At 42.2% G+C, this 25,768-nt stretch overlaps 2 protein-coding genes across 4 annotated transcripts in view; one reads left to right on the top strand and one right to left on the bottom strand.

Annotated features, from left to right (window-relative positions):
- LOC135501912 (CDK5 regulatory subunit-associated protein 3-like) overlaps positions 1 to 25,768 on the bottom strand; it is a 59,420-nt gene that overhangs the window by 6,613 nt on the left and 27,039 nt on the right. For both annotated transcript variants that reach the window (XM_064794344.1, XM_064794345.1), the window contains one exon: positions 831 to 911. In XM_064794344.1, the coding sequence (XP_064650414.1) occupies positions 831 to 911 (81 nt within the window). The remainder of the gene's footprint in view (positions 1 to 830; positions 912 to 25,768) is intronic.
- LOC135501908 (serine beta-lactamase-like protein LACTB, mitochondrial) lies at positions 6,692 to 16,542 on the top strand. Of its 2 annotated transcripts, none has more exons than XM_064794335.1 (5): positions 6,692 to 7,070; positions 10,495 to 10,752; positions 11,553 to 11,787; positions 14,442 to 14,607; positions 15,138 to 16,542. In XM_064794335.1, exons 1-5 carry the CDS (start codon positions 6,762 to 6,764, stop codon positions 15,739 to 15,741), a joined length of 1,572 nt encoding a protein of 523 aa, XP_064650405.1. In that variant the 5' UTR covers positions 6,692 to 6,761; the 3' UTR covers positions 15,742 to 16,542. The 2 variants fall into 2 exon arrangements, with proteins under 2 accessions (XP_064650405.1, XP_064650406.1); XM_064794336.1 differs by lacking the exon at positions 6,692 to 7,070 and adding an exon at positions 10,272 to 10,393 and having other exon boundaries at positions 15,138 to 16,541.

Below are 25,768 nucleotides of genomic sequence, written 5' to 3'. Positions count from 1 at the left end.
TCCTAAAGGCTAGAGGGAGGTAATTATAATATGATCTCCACCGCCCGACCCGATGACGTCATTACCGGAATTCAGGGTGGGAAATCCCCAAGTATTTACATCACAATGGCGGCAACTTCAGTTAAGTAATCGATGAGCTAGAAGTTGCCACCCGGAATTCCGGTAATGACGTCATCGGGTCGGGCGGTGGAGATCATATTATAATTACCTCCCTCTGGCCTTTAGGATTTAGTGATCACCGAGACGATTGGTCATTTCTGCCATGTCTTCATGTAAATGTCTCTGAACTACTTCGATTGAAATATCTTTCTGATCCGGTCAAGGTCCTCATCATAAATATCACATGTCACATTATCAAGGGCTGATTGGTTCAGAGATAGAATGTGTTATGAGCACGTGACACATTGCGCCAAGCACGTGGCGCGTGACGTCATAAAACATGGCAGACATGTGACCGATCGTCTCATTTTCTTGCTGCCAGAACGATATAGTACCATAGATAGGGTATGGGCTAACAGCGTCCTCCTGTCTAAGGTCAGCTGAACCGAGTGTGGAAATATTCAGAACAGCAGTGGCGGATTTAGGGGTCCCGCATGAGTCATCCCTTTTTGATATTTTAGGGCACCTCTCCTCAAGAACCCTCCCCTCATTTTCAGGATTGCACCTTCGGCTCTATCATGAGTTCTCATTGGTGGGGCAGCCCCCCCCCCCCCCCCGGCCCCCGCTTCTTTCCCAAATTTCTGGATCCGCCACTGCTGCAGAGATGAGAAGTTTCAAAAGAATACATGTATGTGCGATCAAGGAAGTTTCGATAGAGTAAAATAACTCACCATTGTGGTGTTCACGTCGTATCTTGTGATAAACCGGTTGGGCAGCATTGGGTGTGCTGGACAGGACAACGTGTCTGGCGTCTGCAAGAAATGAAAATGAAAAGATAAGATAAGATTGTACATTGTATCAGACAATAGTCGCAAAATTTGGGGAGAAAAGTTGTGAGGAAATCCGGCTGAACTCACCAATGTTGAACCAGTGCTTCGACTTGGCGTCGACACAACTGAACGCTTGTGTTCCCAAAACCGGTCTGTCATACCAGGAGCACAGCCAAATTCAACGCCTTGTATTGAGTACGTTACGTCAGAGAGGTTACCAAACCACTCTTCTATTCAAATTGTGATTTTCAATCAAATTCATTGACCCATACACGAAAATGCTCACGATACAAAGCAGATTGGTCAAATACTGAGGTCACGGTCGGATGAACAGGAGTCGGACAACAAGTGACATAACTTCGCGGAAACTTGGCTTTTGTGGTATTTTTAAACGAGTCTACGTGACGTAACATGATTGTTGAAATTTATAGCCAGTAGTATTCACACATGGCAAATTTGTTTTAATTCAAGTTCAAGTTTGCGCACCGAGCGATTGAAAGTGGTCCGTTTTCGCGTACGTTGGGTGCGCTCAGATGAATTGATAGCTTATGCTGCTCCGCCTGTCCAGCTGAGAGTTATGGCTGGTCAAATCGTGTTTTTTTTTCCCACCACGATCAGCTAGCCATCATGAGCCATTGACCATTCACACAAGTAGATTTATTCACACCGGCGCCACTGAAGTGCGGGTGTTGGACATCATGTATTTAAAAATCGTCTGCTAGGACATACAGTTGTGTGAGTTCACTAGAGCTTGCTCTTTACATATTATGTGGAATGTTGTTTTGATAATAGGTAAACTTGGAATTGCTGGGAAAACGAATTTGACGGGGAAATCCGAGCCAAGATGTATACATCAATACATTGCATTTCGTCAGGCCACGTACCTGTAATAAAGTTTTAAGCCGTTTTCCCTTTAAAACATTACTTTCTACATGCTCATAACTTTTTCCAAGATGTAATCTGGACTGAAACTTCATCATTTTCTTCACTTTAAACACACCTTATTCTCAATTTTAAGCCCCCCTTTAGGAGGGGCTCTTCAGATACACGCGTGTGCGGGAGTATATAATGATGAGAAATAAAGAGAGTAACTATTGTATATCCTACAAACAATTTTTTTTGGTTTTTTTCTGAATTAACTCCGTTTAGTTTACGATTTCTCCGCGATCTTCCGGTGGTGGTTGCTATCCCATTGGTTGAAATTAATTTAAATCTTCATGGGAATTCGCTACGTCATATGCCTAAGAAATTGGCCAATTATATTAATATTTTTATTAGATAAATATCCGTCCTAAATAATGACAGAAAAGGGTGGTTTATTTCAATTTTGTGGCGACATGGTCGAGGTCACGTGACATAAACAAAACAATCGCACATACCTGTCCAAAAAAGGCACTTTGAGAAAAACAAATACGTTTTTCCTGCTTAAAACCACACTGACGACTAAGTTATTTTGGTCTACTACCCAAATCTGAAGTATCAAAATGAATCACAAACTAGAACTAGCTCTATTTAGCAAAAGTTGCGTGAAAAATTCGGGTGAGCGACATACTGCACCCTAGCGGCCAATAATTCAATTCAATTCAATTCAATTTATTGCACAACTATCAAAGGATAAGACAGTATGGCAGCACATATATACAAATACAACACATACAAAAATATTTTTAAAAGAAAGTTACATGTATATGGTAATTAAAATAAGACCACAATGACTTATTAATTAGTGCCCCTGAAGAGCTGTTTGTCTTTCTTCAAAGGCTTTCGAGATAAAAATAGCAGTATCTAAAATAGTCTTGTTGTCAGTACTACTCATAATAGAAATAAAATCCAGATTTGAAAATAATTGACTACATTTATAAAAATTTATATTTGTGAGATACTCGTCTCTTAATTTATTGTTAGAGGGACATCGTGCAAAAAAGTGGAACTCGTCCTCAATAACGTTACACCCAAAAGGACAGAGACGCTTTTCTAACTGAGTACCAAAATGTCTACCTTTTTCGATGAGTAGGTTGTGATTGCTAAGGCGAAACTTAGCCATTTTTGAAAACAACCCCCTGTTTTTTAGAACATTAAGGTAGGGTTCAAGTTATTAGTTATTAGTTATAATTAAACTACTTTCAGCCGTCTGCTCCGGTCTCGTTAGGGAGTTTTTCCCAAATGTACGCGATGATGACGTGCCCCATTAACAGGACGTAACATATATTTTAAAATGCGTTTCCAAAGTGAATGCATGAGGACAACCCATTTGTGTCGTATATCACTGGAAACGCCCGATTCCCGTGAATAAGGACAATCACAATGTATTACATTACCAAAACAAAAATGTGTCGGAAGGAACTATGGATGGTCCCAACATGGGGGGTTTGGGGGGGGGTTCCCCTCCATTGTACTGGGTAAAAACGTTACGCTATCGTAGGGGGGTTCGGGGGTGCTCCCCCGACCTAAAGGGGGGCTCACCAAGTCCCCCCCGCGATAAATGACATGGAAGGGCTAGTTGACTGTCCACCGGGGGGTTTGGGGGGCTCCCCCCATTGCACTGGATAATATCATCATCAATCATGACATCCATCCCCCCCCCCCCCAGCAGTATGACACAGAAGGGCTAGTTGACTGTCCAGGGCTAGTTGTTTGGGGGGGCTCCCCCCCCATTGTAACAGCTGTAGTTGTTAGAGCTTGCACTTAACATATGCTCGTAGGGGGCTTCGGGGGAGCTCCCCGACATAAAGGGGGGGGGTGCACTAAGTCTGTGACTTTACATATTAGAAAAATTATATCTTAAATGGAAAATACCATTCAACTGGTATGATGAGACCACGCATTGATCTCAAACTGAACTATTTTCGGGTACAACCTCGTGCTGATTGGTATAATACAGGTGCGTGACCGTCAGTGGTACCGGGGAGCGAAATTTTTTTCTGCAGGATACTTCTGCCATAGTGTACATCTGACAGCCAATCAGAATTCAAGGCAAGCACGTGTCTTTGTTGACATCATCTTTCCACATGGCGCAATAATGTCAACAATGCCACGTGTTCTGATAATCTTGGAAAGAACAAGTTAGCAAATGGTTAGAGGAGTATATTAGCTAAAATATATTTATTTGCAGTATCTTAACATGTATTTTCATTGTCGAGTGGACTGTATTTATTGGACTTGTCTGTTAAGGCGCACTGTGCTCGGCAAAATAGCCGAGGTTGAATGTTTATCTGTCAACCGTGTAACTAGTTCTGCTGTATATGCATAGGTGGCGCCACCATTCAATTTTATTTTGTTTGCTTGTCAAAATGTGTTTTATACAATGGCCCTTCAACAATGTTCAAACTACCAAAATAGGCCTGATACCTTCAACAGCAGACATCGGATACACTGTCCCTTTAATAATTATCAACATTGGCAACACTGTCAGTGTCACTGCCCCTTAAAATTTCACAAATCGCGAGACATCGGATACACTGTCCCTTTAATAATTATCAACATTGGCAACACTGTCAGTGTCACTGCCCCTTAAAATTTCACAAATCAATGCATGCACTGCAATGTAGGATCAGATCAGCTGATGCCTCTTTTGTACGCATAATATCATCAATTTTACAATGAATCTGTGCAATTCATTCCTAAACACTACGACACAAACCTTGAGTTGAGCATACTTGGGGTCAGACAATTATTGTCACATTCACAGTTGAAGTGGCACTCGGCATGCGACTCGGTATCGTCCATTGTATTTGCATTATCATGCATAAATAAACAGTGTGACGTCAAAGATCGCGCCAATTGTGATTGGCTGTCAGATGTACACTGTGGCAGAAGTATCCTGCAGAAAAAAATTTCGCTACCGGGGAATGTGAAATTGGGATTCCCCGTTTTCGTCAGGCTGTTGAAATCCGTCGCAGCCGGGAATTTCTCCGAAGGGGCCGCGAGGACACTGTACATGGTTCTCTTGGGATTGTGAAATGTGTACACAACACTTCTACCACTCATATGACACCACTCTCACCCCAGAAGAAGCAATCCACTTCCCAGTCGAATTCCTCAACACATTGCACATCCCAGGCTTACCACCACACCGCCTCATTCTTGAAAAGGCTGTCCAGTAATCATCCTCAGATCACTCGAACCACCAAACATTACCAATGGAACCCGCTGTGTCGTACATACATCCTGGACGTCATCATCAGCAGGAAATGGCTGAATGGACTTTGCGCAACGAAAAGAAACGAAACGAGCGAAATGGGGGAGCGACCATTATGTTTTACCCCGGTACGTCTAGTTCGATACATGGCGTCAGTCACCAGTATGGATGTGTTTTCCATTATGAATACGTGTTTTTAAAAATCAAAATCATGAATTTCCTTTCCATTAGAAGAAAACGATGACGATGTTTCAGTTTAGGAGCCTAAGTTTTGTGGTCCCAATGGCCAAATTAACCCCTCGTTGGCTGAAAAGTCGATTCACCGGTCACATATGGTCGAAAATGACCCCCAAAACTTCAGACCCCCGGCCTGGTAATTATCACGGTCAGCCCACAACAAAATTTCTATGGTTTGAAGATCTAACCCCGGGCTGTATTATCTGCCGGAAATTGACTTTCATCGGCACGTCTGGGAAAAATCTATGGGGCGCTAAACTTGACCAATTCAACTTTTTAATGCAAGCAATTTGATAATAAATGTAGTGTGTACCCGTAACCGCTTGAGGTCTGGACTTAAAACTTTGTTTACAAATTCACACCAAATTTCGTTTCAAAATTATTCTTTGTTTGGCACCAGGGGGCGTAATGCAAAAAAACATGAAACAGACGATACGGCCCGTAGTTTTGTTGATACGAATCGTTTTCTGTATGGCCGTTACAAGCCGTTGTCTGAATATGATGTGAACCTGTTTACCGTTCAATGCTGCTCCCTGTGACGCTGTACCCGCAAATGTTCAATGAAAAAAATGCTGATAATGACTTACACGGCTTGTTCGCATCGTAGTGGTACCCGGGTTAACTGTCTTTGCGTTGACCTAATTTTACAACGATTACTCCCCATGTAACCACGATCTAGGATGGACAGGCTGTGTATTATGAATAGGAAAAGTCACTAAGGGACCGTTGCGTAGAATACTTTTTTGGCGAAATATTGCGCAAAGTCCAGTAAGCCGCAGGAAATCACTGACACCACTTCCCAAATTGGAATGCCCGTCCACAAGGAAATTAGTACCCGTCCACAGGATGGTCCACAGTACGGCTCATAGTACATAGATAAAACTGGTGAAATTGGAAAGGCCGTGGCTATTTGTACCGTGACAGGGCCGGCTGGCCTGGCTGGAAGTCAAGGACCCTACCCACACCCGGACAGGAGTAAAGGCACTTCCAACACTCGTCACAAACAAACACCACCTCAATCATGAATTAGGCCTACTTTCCTTTCCCACCATCACCCATGTCACCACGGTGCGATCTATTTATTCACTCCGTATTATTCGCACCATCACGATACGGTACCTTTCACCGTAACGGTGTTTCTGACGGTGCGAATAAGACCGGAAACAATGGCCCCATGCACCGGTTCGAATAGCCGTCGATTGTTCCCATTGTTCAAAGCGGCTTGGTAACCAACTGTGGCAGAGACAGTAGATCGAGTGAGACTAGACGGCTGTGGTCACCGTTAACGACGCTTGGAGACTGCTAAAAATTCAGGTCAAACCACAAGTACGATGACGTAGTTTACATCATCACTCTTTGAAACAACACACGATCTGGTGACGTTTATTACATCAGCTGATTCTGGATTTGATAAAATAGCAAGAAATTTAGAATCGAAACATACTTTATGAAATAAAATGCACTGGAATTTTATATCATTACGATCTGCATCAAAGGTTCTATTATTTCCAAGAGTTCAGTGTGCCAAAATCTTCCCAAAAAGGGCTTATTGTGAAAATAATGGAGGTCAAAAGTTCCGATCCAGGAAGTGGAATTCACTGGTGTACATTTCTGCACCTCTTGTGCTGTGTGGTTGTGTTGGGGCTTTTGCCTGGCTGCGCAAAGATACAGTGTTGGGACAGGGGGACCAGGTGAACGTCTCACGGAAGAGAAGAACACTTGAAAATGCAATACAAGAGAGTAGAGACATTATCCAAAGAGTGAAGGTGAGTCCCCTGTCGTTCTCTACTAATATACCACATTAGAAAGTCGGCCAGTCGGTAACAGCAAATCTTGACAGTGGATCATTCTGACATGACAGTGCATGCACTTGTATTTGCCTACTTGTATCTGACTGCTAACCGGCTTTTGAATGTGGTCTACTCTAAGTCAGGCCATGGTAGTCTCAAAACTTAAGACGATAAAAGAAAAAATAATTCAGAGAAGGTTTCCTTTTTCATCTTAACTATAGATTCATGTACTTGATTGGGAACAACGTTTACATAGTGTTGGCCGTTGTCACGTCACGATGCATTGCAGCTCTGACGGTCTTACATTACTGTGACGTGACGTAATGCAATGTCCTCGTAAACGTTGTTCCCAATCAAGTGCATGAATCTTTAACTCGGCATTGGCCATTACTGCCAAATTCACTATTCGTATGGAATAGATAATAAACACAGAGTGCATGCGCTTAAACCATAATATGCATTGCTTTTAAAACACTACCATGTTAACAAAACTAATTGTAGCCTGCCCTTAGCGGTTGGTGAAAAACATAAGTCGTACTTCCACCTATCAAATCCCCGTGTCTTTTGCGCTTACACCTATGAATTGCCGTGTCTTAATGGACCTGTGTGTCAAATCCCTGTGTCTATTAGCCCCATCGAGCTCGATGGGGCTAATCGGGGGCTAATTTAGACCCGTGTTCAACACGGTTTTTGATAGGTGGAATCTGAGTAGACACGGCAATTGCAAGTTCTAAGATCCGGCGACAGATGGCGCGGTGTAGTTGCCTCGGTATTGCGCATGTGAAATTCACCTCCAACGGGAAAGAAACACAGGAGAGCTCCCTACTTACAGCGCACCTGTCGCCGGGGCTATTAACCATTATCTAACATCACTGATAGGTTTAAGTGCGCCCCGGGTTTTTTGAGTCACACTGCGAAGACACTGGTCTTGAAAAAACACTGGGTTTTATGATAGGTGGAACTATGAAGCCAAACCGATAGATTGATGAATGATTGGTTAAAATCCCAGATGAATAGACGGCCTGCAAAAACAAACTTTGGCCATTTTGAAACGACCCTTTTCACAGGCAACGTTTGTTTACCATGGCAAAAAGTAAAAATATACAAACTTATTCAAGCAATTTACTTGAATCATTGTCCATGTCTTCCAATGTTCATGATATTTTGAATGCTTTTGGTGGTGATTTGATTTAAAACATGACTTTCATGTTGAGGTAAACTTACGTTGCCTGTGAAAAGGTCTTTTCAAAATGGACAAAATTTATTTCGCATACGGTCTATTTGGAGACCGTTTCAAAGCAAACTTGATTTAGAAGACGGCTAACTCCAGACAGATGGGCAACACATTAGGAGATAATATCCTAGCGAAAATGTCAATGTTGCACGATTGTGTAACATGTGTAAACCGCTGGTATCAACAGCACCATTTTGTATAAAAACCTCGCATTTCTTAAGATTGTCAAAATTGCTGTGAAGAAAAAAGAGCATCAAGATTCATTTCCTCATCCATCCAAATTATCAAACAACAGAACAATGAAATAACACTGTTGAGAAATTTGATGTTACTTGTGTTTTATCTAATCTTTATTGGTCGACTCCACACATATTGCTGTCAGGGGTAAGACCGACTCAGACCAATACCTGGTCTCCAAAAGGGACGAAGTGCGAGGTGCTTATTGCGAAAATGATTGGTTGACAAACAATGGGCTGATTGGCTAGCCTTGTGACGTCACACTATTTTAACCTATTTTAACCTAGTTTCCAAGGTCAGAAAGGTCAAACTCTAAAATTTTGCTGAAGGTGGTACATTAACACTTGTCAAAGATTCTTCAAACTTATATACATGTAGACACTTGGCACCTGGGATACATAGTGCTTTGATTGGTCATGGATTCCATTACTCATTTACTCCTCAGTCGGTCGGTGAAGGGCTTTGGGCAAGTCAAGGGTTCGATTCTTATCATGGGGTGGTGAAGTGCTTTGAAACGGATTCGATTTAGATAGGGTGCATGGTGTCTCAAATCGGAGGTTTTAGGCCCAATTAATGGTGGCTCACATCTGAGGTAGGGTGCGGCATGTTGTACCTCCAATGAGAGGTTTTGGATCCCATGATGTCTCAGATCAGAGGTGGGGTGCATGGTGTCTCAGATCGGAAGTATTGGATCACATGGTGTCTCACACCAGAGCAGAGGTGGGGTGCATTGTGTCTCAGATCGGAAGTATTGGATCACATGGTGTCTCACACCAGAGCAGAGGTGGGGTGCATTGTGTCTCAGATCGGAGATTTTGGATCCCATGGTGCCACAGATCAGAGGTTTTGGGCCCAATGGTGTGGTCTCACATCCGAGGTAGGGTGCATGTTGTCTTGGATCACACTGTGTCTCAAATCGGAGGTATGGTGCTTGGTGTCTCAGACTGAAGGTTTTGAGTCACATGGTGTCTCAGATCGGGGTAGGGTGCTTGGTGTCTCAGACTAAAGGTTTTGAGTCACATGGTGTCTCAAATCGGAGGTAGGGTGTGAGGTGTCTCAGACTGAAGGTTTTGAGTCACATTGTGTCTCAGATCGGAGGTAGGGTGCTTGGTGTCTCAGACTGAAGGTTTTGAGTCACATGGTGTCTCAAATCGGAGGTAGGGTGCTTGGTGTCTCAGACTGAAGGGTGTCTCAAATCGGAGGTAGGGTGTGAGGTGTCTCAGACTGAAGGTTTTGAGTCACATTGTGTCTCAGATCGGAGGTAGGGTGTGAGGTGTCTCAGACTGAAGGTTTTGAGTCACATGGTGTCTCAGATCGGAGGTAGGGTGCGTGGGTGTGGCTAGATCAAGAGTTTTTCAAGGAGGCAGCATATGCTAAGTTTAGAAGAGCACATGGTGAAGTGATAGATGGTCACGTGGTGTTGTTTGTGTCTGTGATGAATGGTTAAAAAAACACCATTATGTGGCAAGCGATGTCCGTTACTTGAACAATTGAGAACATTGAGAGCTGTTTGATGTTGATTGAAGTGAACACTTATTCCATGCAAATGATTAATACAGGGCACTCTCCAATGCAGAGGTATCTGTGGGTCTTTGTTGTTGAGGGTGAACAAGTTGAGAATATGTGAATTGAATTGGAACAAGGAAGTTTTTTACCTATACGAATCTCCTTGATTGATTGAATTGAGTGTTATGTCCACCCGGGTATGGAAGTGGAATCTCCACGATGTGTTTTTAACTGTGCCAATTGATGACTGATTTGCTTGTGTGGAAGTAGAAAATCTCCTGCTGGAAGAAGTGTCTGGTCGTATCATTTGGACAGATTATTGGTAAAATAGTTCTGTATATATGTCATGACCATCTAGGTTCTAAGAGATTGATATTGAGCCCTTGATCCCGCACATTTGAATAATGAATCGTATTCTTTCAGGATGAGGTTGGTGCCCCAGGAATTGTGGTTGGTGTGTGTGTTGATGGTGAGCATGTCTGGAAAGAAGGATCGGGCTATTCTGATGTTGAGAATCGTGTCCACTGCAACTCGGAGACAGTCATGAGGATAGCCAGCATCTCCAAAGTTATCACCATGACGATAGTTGCCAAGCTGATGGAGAACAATCAACTTGATATTGATAAACCGGTTCAAGAATATGTGAAGGAATTTCCAGAGAAAACCTTTGAGGGGGAAAAGGTAACCAGTTACTTGCAGGATAATGCTAGAAATGATCTGGGACAACCCACAAAACATCAGCTCAAAAAGGCTTTGTCCGTATTCAAAATGACATGTCATATATCGGCCAATATAGATGGATATCTGCTGGCATCAAGGCTAATTTGTAAACATCACGTGCGCACACTCTCGTATCTCTTCAACATAGTTTTCATGAAGAAAAGTGGCGATAAACCATCGTTCTGGTGAGATTTCTCTCGATAACATAATGTTGCTTTTAACCGAAGATGTACGACTGTCATTGTAACAAAATCGTACCCAAGTTTTATTCTAAAATGTCTTGTAAGTCACGAGATAGGCGAGAAAAACTCCTCGTATCCTAGTGAAACCAACAATGATCGTGGAAGTTGATATTGTTATGACACGTCATGCCCTCTTGAGATACGAGTAACGGAGCCAACGGTAATGATGTCATCTTAAAAGATATCCATCTATAACATCCGGTTCACCCGTCGATTGATCAGATATATGCATTGTTTGATTCACGAGGCAAGGGCATTCATTCCATCTTAAGGTGACAGGCTATTGATAGGGATACGTTATATGGGTAGGAGATTAGACTTTGCTGAAAGTCTCTAATATCAAACGGCCCGGTAGTCAAGAGGTTGACCACTGGGCCATCGAGATCGGTGGTCTACGTTGACCACCATGTTTTCATCACATCATTTTGATACGATCCTTACGTTTCCTTCCAGTGATTATTTGGCATGTTTATCAACTATGTTGGCACACCCTGTAAAATTGTCTCCATCATGTATCAGGTTACCATAACAACGCGTCATCTATTGTCACACGTGAGCGGGATCAGACACTATGAGACGGCTGAAGAGATTCAGAAGAAGAAGCAAGAAAAGGAACGAGAGAAGAAAGAAGGCAAGAAGTTGGTCATGAACGAGAATGAGTTAAAGATAAAGGAGTATAATCTGAAGGAGAAATATGCGAGTGTGAAGGATGCCTTGATGATCTTTAAAGATGATGAGTTGATACATAAGCCAGGTGAGAGGAAAAATAATACCAAGTTTTTTGCAGTGCAATGTCTTTGCTCCTCACTCCTAGCTTTGAACTGAGGTAGCATGATGATGTTTCTTTGCTCCTCACTCCTAGCTTTGAACTGAGGTGGCATGATGATGTGTCTTTGCTCCTCACTCCTAGCTTTGAACTGAGGTAGCATGATGATGTGTCTTTGCTCCTCACTCCTAGCTTTGAACTGAGGTAGCATGATGATGTGTCTTTGCTCCTCACTCCTAGCTTTGAACTGAGGTAGCATGATGATGTGTCTTTGCTCCTCACTCCTAGCTTTGTACTGAGGTAGCATGATGATGTGTCTTTGCTCCTCACTCCTAGCTTTGAACTGAGGTGGCATGATGATGTGTCTTTGCTCCTCACTCCTAGCTTTGAACTGAGGTAGCATGATGATGTGTCTTTGCTCCTCACTCCTAGCTTTGAACTGAGGTAGCATGATGATGTGTCTTTGCTCCTCACTCCTAGCTTTGAACTGAGGTGGCATGATGATGTGTCTTTGCTCCACACTCCTAGCTTTGAACTGAGGTGGCATGATGATGTGTCTTTGCTCCTCACTCCTAGCTTTGAACTGAGGTGGCATGATGATGTGTCTTTGCTCCTCACTCCTAGCTTTGAACTGAGGTAGCATGATGATGTGTCTTTGCTCCTCACTCCTAGCTTTGTACTGAGGTAGCATGATGATGTGTCTTTGCTCCACACTCCTAGCTTTGAACTGAGGTAGCATGATGATGTTTCTTTGCTCCTCACTCCTAGCTTTGAACTGAGGTAGCATGATGATGTGTCTTTGCTCCTCACTCCTAGCTTTGAACTGAGGTAGCATGATGATGTGTCTTTGCTCCTCACTCCTAGCTTTGAACTGAGGTAGCATGATGATGTGTCTTTGCTCCTCACTCCTAGCTTTGAACTGAGGTAGCATGATGATGTGTCTTTGCTCCTCACTCCTAGCTTTGAACTGAGGTAGCATGATGATGTGTCTTTGCTCCTCACTCCTAGCTTTGAACTGAGGTAGCATGATGATGTGTCCCTTTAACAGGAAGTAACATCGACATGTATATCAAAATGTGTTTACCTTGGTTTTTGTGAAAAGATAATCAATTTGAGTTATAGAGGGTGGGTCAATAAAAAGGTAATCCTGAAACAATCAGCTTTTATGTGATAATTAATGATGCCATGAATATTTCATTGGATGTATGATAAAGACGGAGCAAGGCCCTTTCCATTGATGTCTTCATATCACCCTTGCACCAACAGATGACTCCACACCATTTTTGTCTTGAAAACGGCCTAGGTTTAAGCAGGTTTGAGATAGGAACTTCCAAACGAATGTCACCTCTCAATCCACCCTGTATTTCAATGGAAATACCTTAGTCCCCTCTTTTTGCAGAACCTAGAGTTTCAGAATTTCAGTGTTGTTGATATGAGCGAGACTGTACAGTGTGTTTTGGCAGGGAGATATTGTATGATGGAGGTGTTGATATCAATATGAGTGAGACTGTACAGTGTGTTTTGGCAGGGAGATATTGTATGATGGAGGTGTTGATATCAATATGAGCGAGACTGTACAGTGTGTTTTGGCAGGGAGATATTGTATGATGGAGGTGTTGATGTCAATATGAGCGAGACTGTACAGTGTGTTTTGGCAGGGAGATATTGTATGATGGAGGTGTTGATGTCAATATGAGTGAGACTGTGCAGTGTGTTTTGGCAGGGAGATATTGTATGATGGAGGTGTTGATGTCAATATGAGTGAGACTGTACAGTGTGTTTTGGCAGGGAGATATTGTATGATGGAGGTGTTGATATCAATATGAGTGAGACTGTGCAGTGTGTTTTGGCTCACCTGTGACCCTTTGTCAAAGCGCGTCATCCGGCTTTAGACATGGGGGCATGTTTCTAAACCCCTTAAGCTACGGAAGTTAAACTTGGTACACACATACCCCTGGGTGACCGCTACTTGGACACCAAATCGTAGCCCCTAATGATTTCCAGTTTGGCCAACAGGGGTCTTTTGACAAAAACACAAGAAGTGTTATGTCTCCCATAATAATGGTCACAGCTCGCTGACATTTTTAAGGCATACAGATTTTTGATTCGACCTATTTTTCAAGGTCACAAAGATCAAATTGCACCACCATTCGACAATAGAGGCACGTTGTGTTACCGCTTTAGCTACAGACCCCAAACTTAGTACAAATGAATCCTAAGGTAAGGGGAAATTATGTGCCGAATTGCCGCCTAATACCAGTCCTCATTTGGCTACCAGGGGCGTTATGCGAAAACACAAAAAGTGTGATAACTCCTCTGATAATGGTCAAAGCTGGCTGAAATATTTAAAGTGTTATATAATATGGATGCTTGACTTGATGTATTTTCAAGGTCACAGAGGTCAAAGTGTACCGTCAGGATCAACGTTCGGCAATAATGGCACGTTTTATATTCGCTACAGATCTTGTTACAAATGTACCCCTGAACCCACACATCAAAGATGATGTTGTCCATGGGTACATCTCTCTCCTTTGTGTCCTTGGACAACAGGTGAGCACATGGTCCCTGGACCATTTCATTGGAGACACGTTTTGCTTGACGTGTTCATATGAATATGAGCTGGACTATCTTTTTATTTCCAGGCACGGAGTTCCTCTACTCAACTCATGCTTGGACGCTTGTTAGTGCTGTGTTAGAGGGCGCCACTAAGAAGGAATTCCCGGACATGCTGCGTAGTTTATTCAAAGAGCTTGGCATGACGAGGACGTATCTAGATGAAAACGAGCCGCTGATTTATGGAAGATCAAGGCAAGTTGTTCTTCTCCAAATTTCAATGACTTCTTTCCAAAAGGGGGTCGTTCGTACCTTGCCCCTCCCCCTTTGGGGGTGCCAGTCTACATCTATTTTCGGAAGAAAATCTTTACCAGGCTTCACTGTAGATTCTTCTGGTATAAGGTCACATCACAGCCCTCTGAATCAAGGCTCAGGATGGTGGTAAATAATGTCCATGAAGGGTTAAAGTTGAAGGAGAATGAATTCACAGAAGTTCCTCTATAAATTTCTTTATGCTCCCTCTTCTAGTTATACCCTCTACATTGTTTTAAACCCTTACTGGCCCCTGATTGAGGCTCAGAATTCAATTCCTTTGCCCACATGACCCAGTATTCAAGCACTTACCGTGTAGAAGCTCTAGACTGTCATCATGGTATACATGATATGTATGCAAGTGCTGCACGCAATCATTACCAAGATTGTCTCCTTTCACTTTTATCTCCAAAAGCTCCCGAATAAAGCCTACATTAAACTTTTTCAATAATGAACTGATTGTCTTTTTTCAGGTTTTATGAAAGGAACAATAAAGGTAAAATAATGAATACACCATACGTGGACAACTCTTACAAGTGGGCTGGAGGTGGATTACTTTCAACTGTTGGAGACTTGTTAAAGTTTGGCAATGTTATTTTATACAGTTACCAATGGCATCCAAACAACTTTTCTTCTGAGCTGTCTACCGGAATTCATATGTCTAATAAATCAGAGGAGTTGGTTGTAAATCATGAAAAAGACATAATCAAAGCAAAAGGCCTTCCAGGATATTTAAGTCGGCAGACTATAGTAAAGACTTGGGACGTGAATGAGAAGGCCAAGTGCTCATGGGATAAGAATGGTCACTTTGCTTTAGGCTGGGCTGTTGTTCCTGAGAAGAAGACGAATGGTTGTTGTCAGGAGCAGCGTTTCTATATCTCACATACAGGTGAAGCTGTTGGCGCGTCCAGTGCCTTGGTTATCCTTCCACGTGAGGGTGAAGGCAGTCAAACAGTGCCCCCTAGTGGTGTGGTTGTTGGTATAATAACAAATCTGAGTAGTGTTGGACTTGCTAAGGTTGCCATGGAGATAGCTGCTTTATTTGAAGATGTTCCCATGCCGATTCAAGGCAAGTAACTTCTTCCATGCCAATTTTCATGTCGCACACCAAAATTAGCGTGAACAACTTATTTCTAGTCACCTTGTTTGTTAAGCACGCAGGCATGCAGGTTGATGTCACTGCCTGGCAAAATCACGCATACCATGACACCAATAAAAAAGTGAGTCACATTGCAGGGAGGTTTAATTTGACCACTCATCACTCACTCCTGTAACTTAACACTTCTGTAGTCGTACTTCCACCTATCAAATCCCCGTGTCTTTTGCGCTTACACCTATGAATTGCCGTGTCTAAATAGACCCGTGTGTCAAATCCCCGTGTCTATTAGCCCCATCGAGCTCGATGGGGCTAATCGGGGGCTAATTTAGACCCGTGTTTAACACGGGTTTTTTTATAGGTGGAATCTGAATAGACACGGCAATTGCAAGTTCTAAGATCCGGCGACAGATGGCGCGGTTTAGTTGCCTCGGTATTGCGCCCCCTCCAACGGGAAAGAAACACAGGAGAGCTCCCTACCTACAGCGCACCTGTCACCGGGGCTATTAACCATTATCTAACACAACTGATAGGTGTAAGTGCGCCCCGGGTTTTTTGACACACGGCGAAGACACGGGTTTTGAAAAAACACTAGGTTTTATGATAGGTGGAACTACGACTTATGTCAACTGTGCCACTGTGTTAATCAATCAGCAATCAGTCGACAAGCATTGTTTTCTGCCAAGTTTTGTTTTCCTTGTCAAAAGTTGTAATGTCCAATGTGAATGATTTTGAGGGCAACTGATCTACTTGAGATGTATTGCCTCATGAAAATAAATTGTTTTGAAAAAATTGTGCTTGTTTTAAATCTGAAAATCCATGCAGTCTCATCTGACATGAAGACATCATGAACATGAATACGACATATGTTTGATTTTTATACAAAAAATTGCTTCCAGCAGCGCCGTCTGTGACTTCTCCAAAAAGCAAAAAAGGAAATGAAACGTCCTGGGGATATTGTGCTCACCTGGGAATAATTCAGTTGCAGATGAAATGACATATGGAGGTTAAATTGACTGTTTGATATGACAAATGTGGCACTGTCAATGACACTTTTAGAGTTTGACCTCTTTGAACTTGATAAACTAGGTCACAATTGACCTAAATTGAGTCAACTTGTACAGATGCCCAATATGTGTCTCCATATAAAAGTTGAAGAATCTCAGACAAATAGTAGTTAAATGTGTCGATTTCAGTGGAATTTCAGAGTTTGACCTTTCTCACCTTGGCAATTAGGTGAAAGTCAAAATGTTATACGCTCTATGTCCATCTTTGAGGATCACACTGTGAAGGTTTCTTGATATAACTGACATTGAGTTTTACGACCTGACCTACTTACACCTGAAAAGTAGGCCCAGAAAGAAGGTCAAATGGTGATGATTTTTTTTGTGTCAAGTCATGTTGTCATAAGACATCCTCACACCAAGTTTTAACTTTCTGGACTCAATAGTGAGCAAAAATGTCCCTATTGCTGACAGACGACGGACCGACAGACGACGGACAAGACGTGATGACAGAAGCTCACCCATGTGAGATAAAAATCAGTGAACTACAATTAACAATGACGGGAACGAGGTATAACCATAGCCGTGCCTGAATATGACAAGCCAGCTCCAAAACTGCCTCGGCAACACTGGCAAAACGCATTATAAAAGACAGCATCAGTGTGATGCAACAAGTTGTGCCACATGGCAACACAGGGGTATCATCCTCCTGACAAGGTAAATCCACTCCCCAAGTTGTCCCTTTTTAACCACCCTGCTTCTACCAGGCGATATGGCAGCAATGTGGCAGCAACCAGGCGATATGGCAGCGATATGGCAGCAATGTGGCAGCAACCAGGCGATATGGCAGCAATGTGGCAGCAACCAGGCGATATGGCAGCAATGTGGCAGCAACCAGGCGATATGGCAGCAATGTGGCAGCAACCAGGCGATATGGCAGCAATGTGGCAGCAACCAGGCGATATGGCAGCAATGTGGCAGCAACCAGGCGATATGGCAGCAACCAGACGATATGGCAGCAATGTGGCAGCAACCAGGCGATATGGCAGCAATGTGGCAGCAACCAGGCGATATGGCAGCAATGTGGCAGCAACCAGGCGATATGGCAGCAATGTGGCAGCAACCAGGCGATATGGCAGCAATGTGGCAGCAACCAGGCGATATGGCAGCAACCAGACGATATGGCAGCAATGTGGCAGCAACCAGGCGATATGGCAGCAATGTGGCAGCAACCAGGCGATATGGCAGCAATGTGGCAGCAACCAGGCGATATGGCAGCAACCAGGCGATATGGCAGCAATGTGGCAGCAACCAGGCGATATGGCAGCAATGTGGCAGCAACCAGGCGATATGGCAGCAATGACAACTTCATTGGTTATAACCAAGATTTCTCAGGCTTGCGGCTTAATGAATTAAAGACAACCTGCCATTTTCAACCTTTTGTAATTTGATATCATGATAATGATAAATAATACTGTCACTCCGACGTGACACTGCTGGTGCCAAGCCGACTGTTGCGCCTGGTAAACATGTAACTCATCCGCATGATGATATGACATTCTTATTACAACTCCCTGCACTAACCCATAAACTTTGGTTCTTCGAAAACAAATAATGGACTTGCTTGGTCCTTGGCATGCCAAGCCGGGCTTGATCATCTTTACCCTCAATGTGTGGGGGAGGCGGTCCTGGAAGTTCAGTATGGGGCTTGTTACACCCATCAACACACTTGACACTGACAGTGTCAGCTCTCAAACTTTGTATGAATAATCATGGCTTTGCTGAAGTAATTGACATCTATCAGGGCTATGATCTTCGCGGTAAAGGACCACTCGCCAATCATCGAGCGTGGTCGTGCTATAGACCATCGATAGGCCCATATTTTGAAATGCTTGTCAAATGATAGCCGTTAATCACACCGCACACCAACCAATCACAACGCAGTCTGGCTTGCGACTGAAATTTCTAACTGCGCAGTTCATCCCCGGCGTAGAAATAGAAAATGTCCTCTGTAAAACGCGTCCGGCCCTATTGTATTCTTACGGGATATGGTATATTGTTCAAAGAGGCGACGACCGTCTGATAATTGAATGATTAGTTTCCAGACATTCTATCCTCAAACTTCTCCACCGGCTCCATTGAATGACTATCATTGCAATAAATATATGTTGAATAATCAAGCACAGACACTAGGGAATGACTTTCTGCTGCAGCAGTTTTGACCTGATTTCCGAAATCTTAAGTGTTCCTGTGATATTCTTCGCAGTTAACACACCAACTGACTGCCTTTCAAACTCATAAGTACGGTATGCTATTGCATTTGATCGAGCTTGTTTCATCAGGCGCGGATCGGGGGGGGGGGGGGAGGGGGGTCTCGAGGTCTTGTCTGTCAAGATGTGCTACAGCGCGATAATGGGTGCCTGCATGTCTTATAGGGGGTTAACGACCTCATTGAGATACCATTTTCTTAAAACATGAATTTATTAGGCACAAGTTAAACCTTTCGAGGCATTATATGACAGAAATCAAGCGACTCACAGCCAATAGGAGCGATAGCTTCTGAATAGGAGCCGATTTATCTTGTAAAAGCCCCCTATGGTCAGAAATTGGTAGCTAGTGCAAGATAAATGACGTATTCTTTATCTTTATTAGTTCTTGTTATTTTTAAAGGGCGGGGGACTTCGTCTTTGAAAAATTAGGTCGTTAAGAATGAAATCCTGCTGTTAGCTTTATTCATGAACTCCTAGGATATGTAGGTTCCATGTAGATTGTAATACAGAATCGTCCTCATATTGGTGTGGTCGTCGTCACCTCGTACTCTTATCTAACTCGCAGGTGCGCATGTGCGGCGGCCAAACCGATGAGGCTTCCTATGGGCGGGGCTCCATAGGAGAAGACTCACATTACACTGGGACCTCACTGTTTAGATAGGCCTACAGGTCATGTAAATTATACATTCTGTTTCATTTTAATATGAAGAGCAAATACATAATTGAGACAACGACCATCCTTATACGTTAAAATATTTATTATTATACAATGTGTACAGAATTAAAAATTAAGAATCTTTCTTTTCTTTGACAGTTACACAAAGTTGCCTATAGGGGTCTCTCCTATCTCTCACTACATCAAAACTGTTGTGCTTGTACGAGGAATCAATCATGACCCAGTCCGCTAATTGGTCATTACCCAACAGGAAGACCACCAGTTTCACCCCCAAGCTCCAACCTAGCCTAAAGTCCTCTTTAAAGTTGAGTAAGTTAGCTAGAGGTGCACTCTTTTGGTCTTAAAGAAAACAACCTATCCTGAGTCCTGTATTATTTCATTTCCCTATATTTCACACTTCTATCCTAAATTGCCATCCAGAATAACGATATTGATGATGTGTTGCTCAACACCACTTTAACCCTTAACTCTCCAGCCTCCTCCGTGTCATCTCTCTTCTCCTCCAAACTGACCGCATACTCAGCCAGGTGGATCACGGTCGGCTTCTCACTCATGCGGTATTCAAAGATGGTGGTGTTACCTCTCTGCTGGAGGTATCTGATGATCAGGGAGCGACTTGATGTTATATCAGAACTGGAAAAACAATGTTAAAGGCTTGTGTTAGTTGATATAGAAGGTATTCATAGATGGTGGTGTTACCTCTCTGCTGGAGGTATCTGATGATCGGGGAGCGACGTGATGTTATATCAGAACTGGAAAAACAATTCAGAACTTGTGTTGGTTGGTAGTCAATAGGATATGCAGTATAACCTCTCTATTAAGGACAACCTAGGGACTGACAAGTGCTGTCCCTAATAAAGAGGTGTCCTGATTAGAGAGCTCAAATTGAATGGAAACACCCAATTTGGGACCAAAACTAGTGACTTTGATATAGAGGGTGTCCTTAATGGAGAGGTGTCCGCTATGGGAAGTTCTACTGTATGTGACCCATCACAGCAAAACCTGGTGCAGGTCTCACAGAAGATGAGCCTAAATGACACCAGGAAGAAATTGATGTGCTCAGATTTTACGACAGGTAGACAACAGTGAAATGAACTCCGTCTCAACCTGCCAAACTCAGAGCGATATGCGCCTGGTATTGACGTGATGGGCCACATATGTATGAACACAAACAGCCTGATCCCTGTGCCAATTTCTTTTCAACTCATGGCACCTTTGAATGAAAATGACCTCTGTGACCAAGTACATCTATACTATAATGCGCGTTGTGGCCGCTATTTAGGAGGTAATTTTTGTTTCAAAATTGGGCCTTGGAAATGCGTCGAATTCTTGCAACCTTTGACTTCGTAGGTCTGGATCATACGTAAGAGTGTCACTGAGGGTGTCATACGTCGAATATCTTGGTGGTTTTAGAATAAATAACAACTTTTCAGAGAGCACGTCGACTGGAGAGCTCCGCTCATTCTCAAAAGCATACACAAACTTCACGCATATTCTCCCTGCCACATCAGTATTAGCTTCCAGCACGGGTGTCTACAAAACCAAGACCCAAGACCCAAGACCCAAGACCTACAAAACCAAGACTCCCATCTACAAAACCAAGACCTACAAAACCAAGACCCCCATCTACAAAACCAAGACCCCATCTACATCTCTCCTTTTTTCAGCAGGAAGTTGCAATTTATCAATAAAACAGAAGCTCCTATATAAACAAGCTCTTTGATGCTTTGTACTCAGATTCTGTTCAGAACATTTAACACTGGTTAAGCTTTTCCAAGAAAATAAGGATCTCGGGGTAAGGATATAATACAAAAGCTAAAATACCTTAAATAGTCCTCTCGAGGGTATTCGTGATAATATAGCCTAGCTTTCTAAAGGGTTAGGGTGAATGAAAAAAAAGAACAATGTAATTACTTCTTGGGCAGGTACTATGGTACAAGGTACTAGTTTGGAGTAGGTTTGTTGATGGGTCTTGGTTTTGTAGATCTTGGTTTTGTAGGTGGGGGTCTTGGTTTTGTAGGTCTTGTTGATGGAGACCCAAGACCCAAGACCCAAGACCTACAAAACCAAGGGAGATTAATGATTAGCCTGTTCTATTTTAGTTCTATTCGAGAAACACTGACCTGAGTGATAAGCCAAATTCTGCAGAGTGGCCTACCGGAACATGTAGTCAGGGTATCAATAAACAGTTATGCCAGGATGGACAAAATATGTACAGTGGCCAGCGCTTGCTCTTTGTTTTATTCTTTACTGACTGATGTTGTCAGTTTGAATTGCGTTCTGCATCTCTCCATGCGCCTGGCTTTGGTCCGACAGTGGCATTAGGTACGGGAGTGGGTAGGTGATATGCCTAATATGTGAGGGCCTTATTTGGAACAGGACCTGCTGTCACTGGTCTCAATGCATTGTGCAAAATAGCGTACTCCAATCAATCTATTGGGGGTTGCATGTAGATAGCAGCAATAAGTCCCTAAATGCAGTTAATTTCGTGTTTAACCTTTAATAATGCCATGAAGTCTTATCAGAAGTATCCACAGTGAAATGTCATGATTCTGGCTCTTAGAGTTCTTGACATGCCCTGACAGACATCCTGTCACGACACATATTTCACTTAGGATATCACCACTTGAAATATTATCAAAGAGAAATGCTGGGATTTCCAATCGTTAAGTACAAAGTATCACCAAACATAATATTTGAGAGTGATAAATGTCAGGCAAGATGAAGCTCACAGTTTGAAATTACTTTAAAAAGGTAAGAGGACATAAAGTTTTCATGTTTTATTTACTTAGGTGTATAGTTCTTTGTATGGGCAGGTCTATAGATTATCTACAAGCATGCAGGACGTCCAATGACGGCATCCAGAATTAGTTGGGTGGCATCCAGGCGGCCGCTGATATTCTGGCAGCTCTCAAAGCTGTTTCTGATGCCACAACATTCTTCTTCCAAAAAATCATCAGAAAACCCGCTGCAGGCTTCTGAAACACTAATTCTGTGGGGAGAACAAACATACCCTCCCTTCAAGTCTTCACTTTGAATGTTTCGAAAGCATTTTGTGAATTTCGCAAATCTTAACATTGAACATTTCCCACTTCCACAGCCAACCCGACGTCTTCTGAACCTTAAAGGGTAACTCGTGTCAAATTTCACCATATAATGTTTAAGCTGTTTTTGACAAATGACTACGGCACTTTCTCATAAATCAGTAAGGTTTTCGAATCGAAATGCACATTTTCTAGAAATTGATGGTTTAATCCCGCCCGGACCGCTCGCTTCGATGCTGTTTTCGTTGATGACGTCACAACATGAAAATTTTTGCGGTCGCGGTAGTTTACATTCAGCGATTTTATAATAAATCTAATCAAAAATGGAAAATTTGAGCTTTACATTTGTGATCAACAATTAAAAACGGACGTATATCCGCAAAGTTGTAAATCACATCATAGTATCACTTTAAATTATCCTAATGTCATTTATGATTTTGAGGGAATAAGAAAATCTCACAAAAATCTTCGAAAATTGAAAATCTCAGATGTTTGATATTTTGCGATTATCAAGAAAGCAGACACAACTTTTGTTGAACTTTCTTTAAGTCAGAGAAGTGACCAGAGCATGATTTCACTCTATTTTAAGATTAATAACTTCATGATTTGAAAAGATAGATTTTTTCGTGACATTTTGATGAAGGATTTTACGATTGACGTAAGTGCAGAGCAAACGCTAACAAGAAGAAAAATTAATAATGATCAGGAAATGTCCCACATAAAATGGGTCCAACATGAGTGAAGAGAAAGTGAGACACGTCTCAATTGGCGATCAAAGGCCGCTTGGGTGGATCTAGGCTTTGTCGTGTTAATAGTCTCTGGCCAGATAGATGCCTATTTTAGAACAAGCCAGCCAAGATGAGTTTGAAAACATCAGATCACACAAACTCAGGCATGTCTCAGTACACATGTACAGTCCTTCAAAAAAGTAAATGGACACACAAAAATCAAATTTTCTTGAAAACGGCTGGTGATAAATCGATGCGGTCTGCTGCATTTGATAGGGCATTTAGTTGTGCATCATGATATCTACCACTTGGAAATTTGCTATTTTACCTATAAGTCAATTTTTTCGATTTATGAAAGGTCCCAAAATCAACTTTTTTATCACGCATTTTTTGGGGGCAAATTTTATATTGACTGGAAGCTTCTGTTGAGTTATGAGTGAATATCTAAGAAATTCCACAGTTTTCACTTGAATCTGCAACTTATTAACCCATTTGTGCAAAAGGGTTTTGTTACCCGGTCTTCTACTGCGGAGATGCCCCCTTGATATTATTCACCTGGCCCAGACAACCGGAATCATGTCACCATTTCAATGGCCTTGTTTAATATGCCTATGAATAGCTCTCCCAGGCCTGGATTTGGCAGCTGGACAATGTCAATAAACAAGGTGCAAAATTTTGACATAAAATGCTGTTTTCCCACCAATTAACACAAGATATTTTCATCACCTTGATGGGGACGTGGGTTTTTCATCATGGTGATTCATCCTATCAAGAAAAAGTACGAAAAAAATCGGAAACGAAAAAGTTGATTTTGGGGCCTTTTGTAAATCAATAAAAGTCGGTATTCGATAAAATGGCTAATTTTTATGTGGTAGATACCATGATGCACAACTAAATGTCCTATCAAATGCAGCAAACCGAATCGATTTATCACCAGCCGTTTTCAAGAAAATTTGATTTTTGTGTGTCCATTTACTTTTTTGAAGGACTGTACATATTATCACTGACACAATAACATTTTCATATTTGATCAGGCTGAAGTTTGAGTTTCACTTTACATTCATTTCATTGATCAGGTTGATGGGGAATAATGATTTTTGAAGATGATTTAATGTTATTACATCTACCTGTAATAAAAACTTGGTGATAATCGAGTCCCAAGTTACCGTGATACAGCACTTTTTGTGCTTTTGGTCAATACTCTAAACTCTCCGATCTAAGACTGTTTCTAGATATGTAAGCCAAGCCCCCTGTAGATATCATGCGCATTGTCGTTGGATGCCATCCAACATTCAACTCAATCGGGATGAACAGTGAGTGGGTAATAATAATTTGTTCAATGCTTATGCCTTTCGCCTTCGGATCCGCTTTATTATCCAATAGTTGATTAACTATTAACACTGATAGAGAGGTGTCATAAGTAGGGAGGTTATGCCATTATTGTCCAATAGTTGATTCATATGTATGTTTCTTGGGGGGTCTTGGGTCCTTTATATGCACTTTGATGAAAAGAAATCAGTCTTAATTATTGATTATTTCAACATCATTGAGAGGCACATTCGAGAGTATTTCATTATGATACCTTATACCTTATGACTATTCTACTGGAGGCAATTTATAATTACCAACATTGCTATTACATTGTAGTGTTAGTACTTAGGTCATTCTAATTAGGGCATCCTGACGAATATATCTGTCAACCTCGATCCTAGTACTGTACTTCTAATGATTTGTATGAATGGAAATCACAATAAGAAATCTCAGATCGAGGTTACAGTGTGCACCATGAAGGAGACAGTACTCTCTATTCATCAGATCAAACAAACAGGGAACATGTGAGTTTGGATATCGTAGCTTCTAAGTGTGTGACATTCCCAGACTCAAATGTAAGCGACGCTCTGATTGGGTGCACTTACTTCTGCGCTGGCTACTTCACCAAATGCGGGCGAATGTCTCTTGGGTTTGTGGGCACGGTCAGAGAAGCAAACATTAACCCCTGATTTCCTCAGGATGTAACTAGAGAAGCAACAAACATTGAATTCACTCCACCTTTATTAACTGAACACAATGTCTAATTCATCAATTATGGAAACTTCTCACTTGTTAGGCCTAATCAGAGTTGTTTGAAAGACCCGGGCCTAATCAACTCCCTAAGTGCACACGGGAAGCCATTGCTTTTGTTCACTGTCTGTAATTGCAAGGTAATTGGACCAAAAAGTCACCATCGCCGTCTCTGCAATCCAAGTAGATCGGTACTGAACAGACTTGTCTGTAATACAGAGGCAT

Source organism: Lineus longissimus, chromosome 17, assembly GCF_910592395.1.
Source record: "Lineus longissimus chromosome 17, tnLinLong1.2, whole genome shotgun sequence".
Lineage (NCBI taxonomy): Eukaryota > Metazoa > Nemertea > Pilidiophora > Heteronemertea > Lineidae > Lineus > Lineus longissimus.
This window is presented reverse-complemented; position numbering and strand designations above follow the sequence as displayed.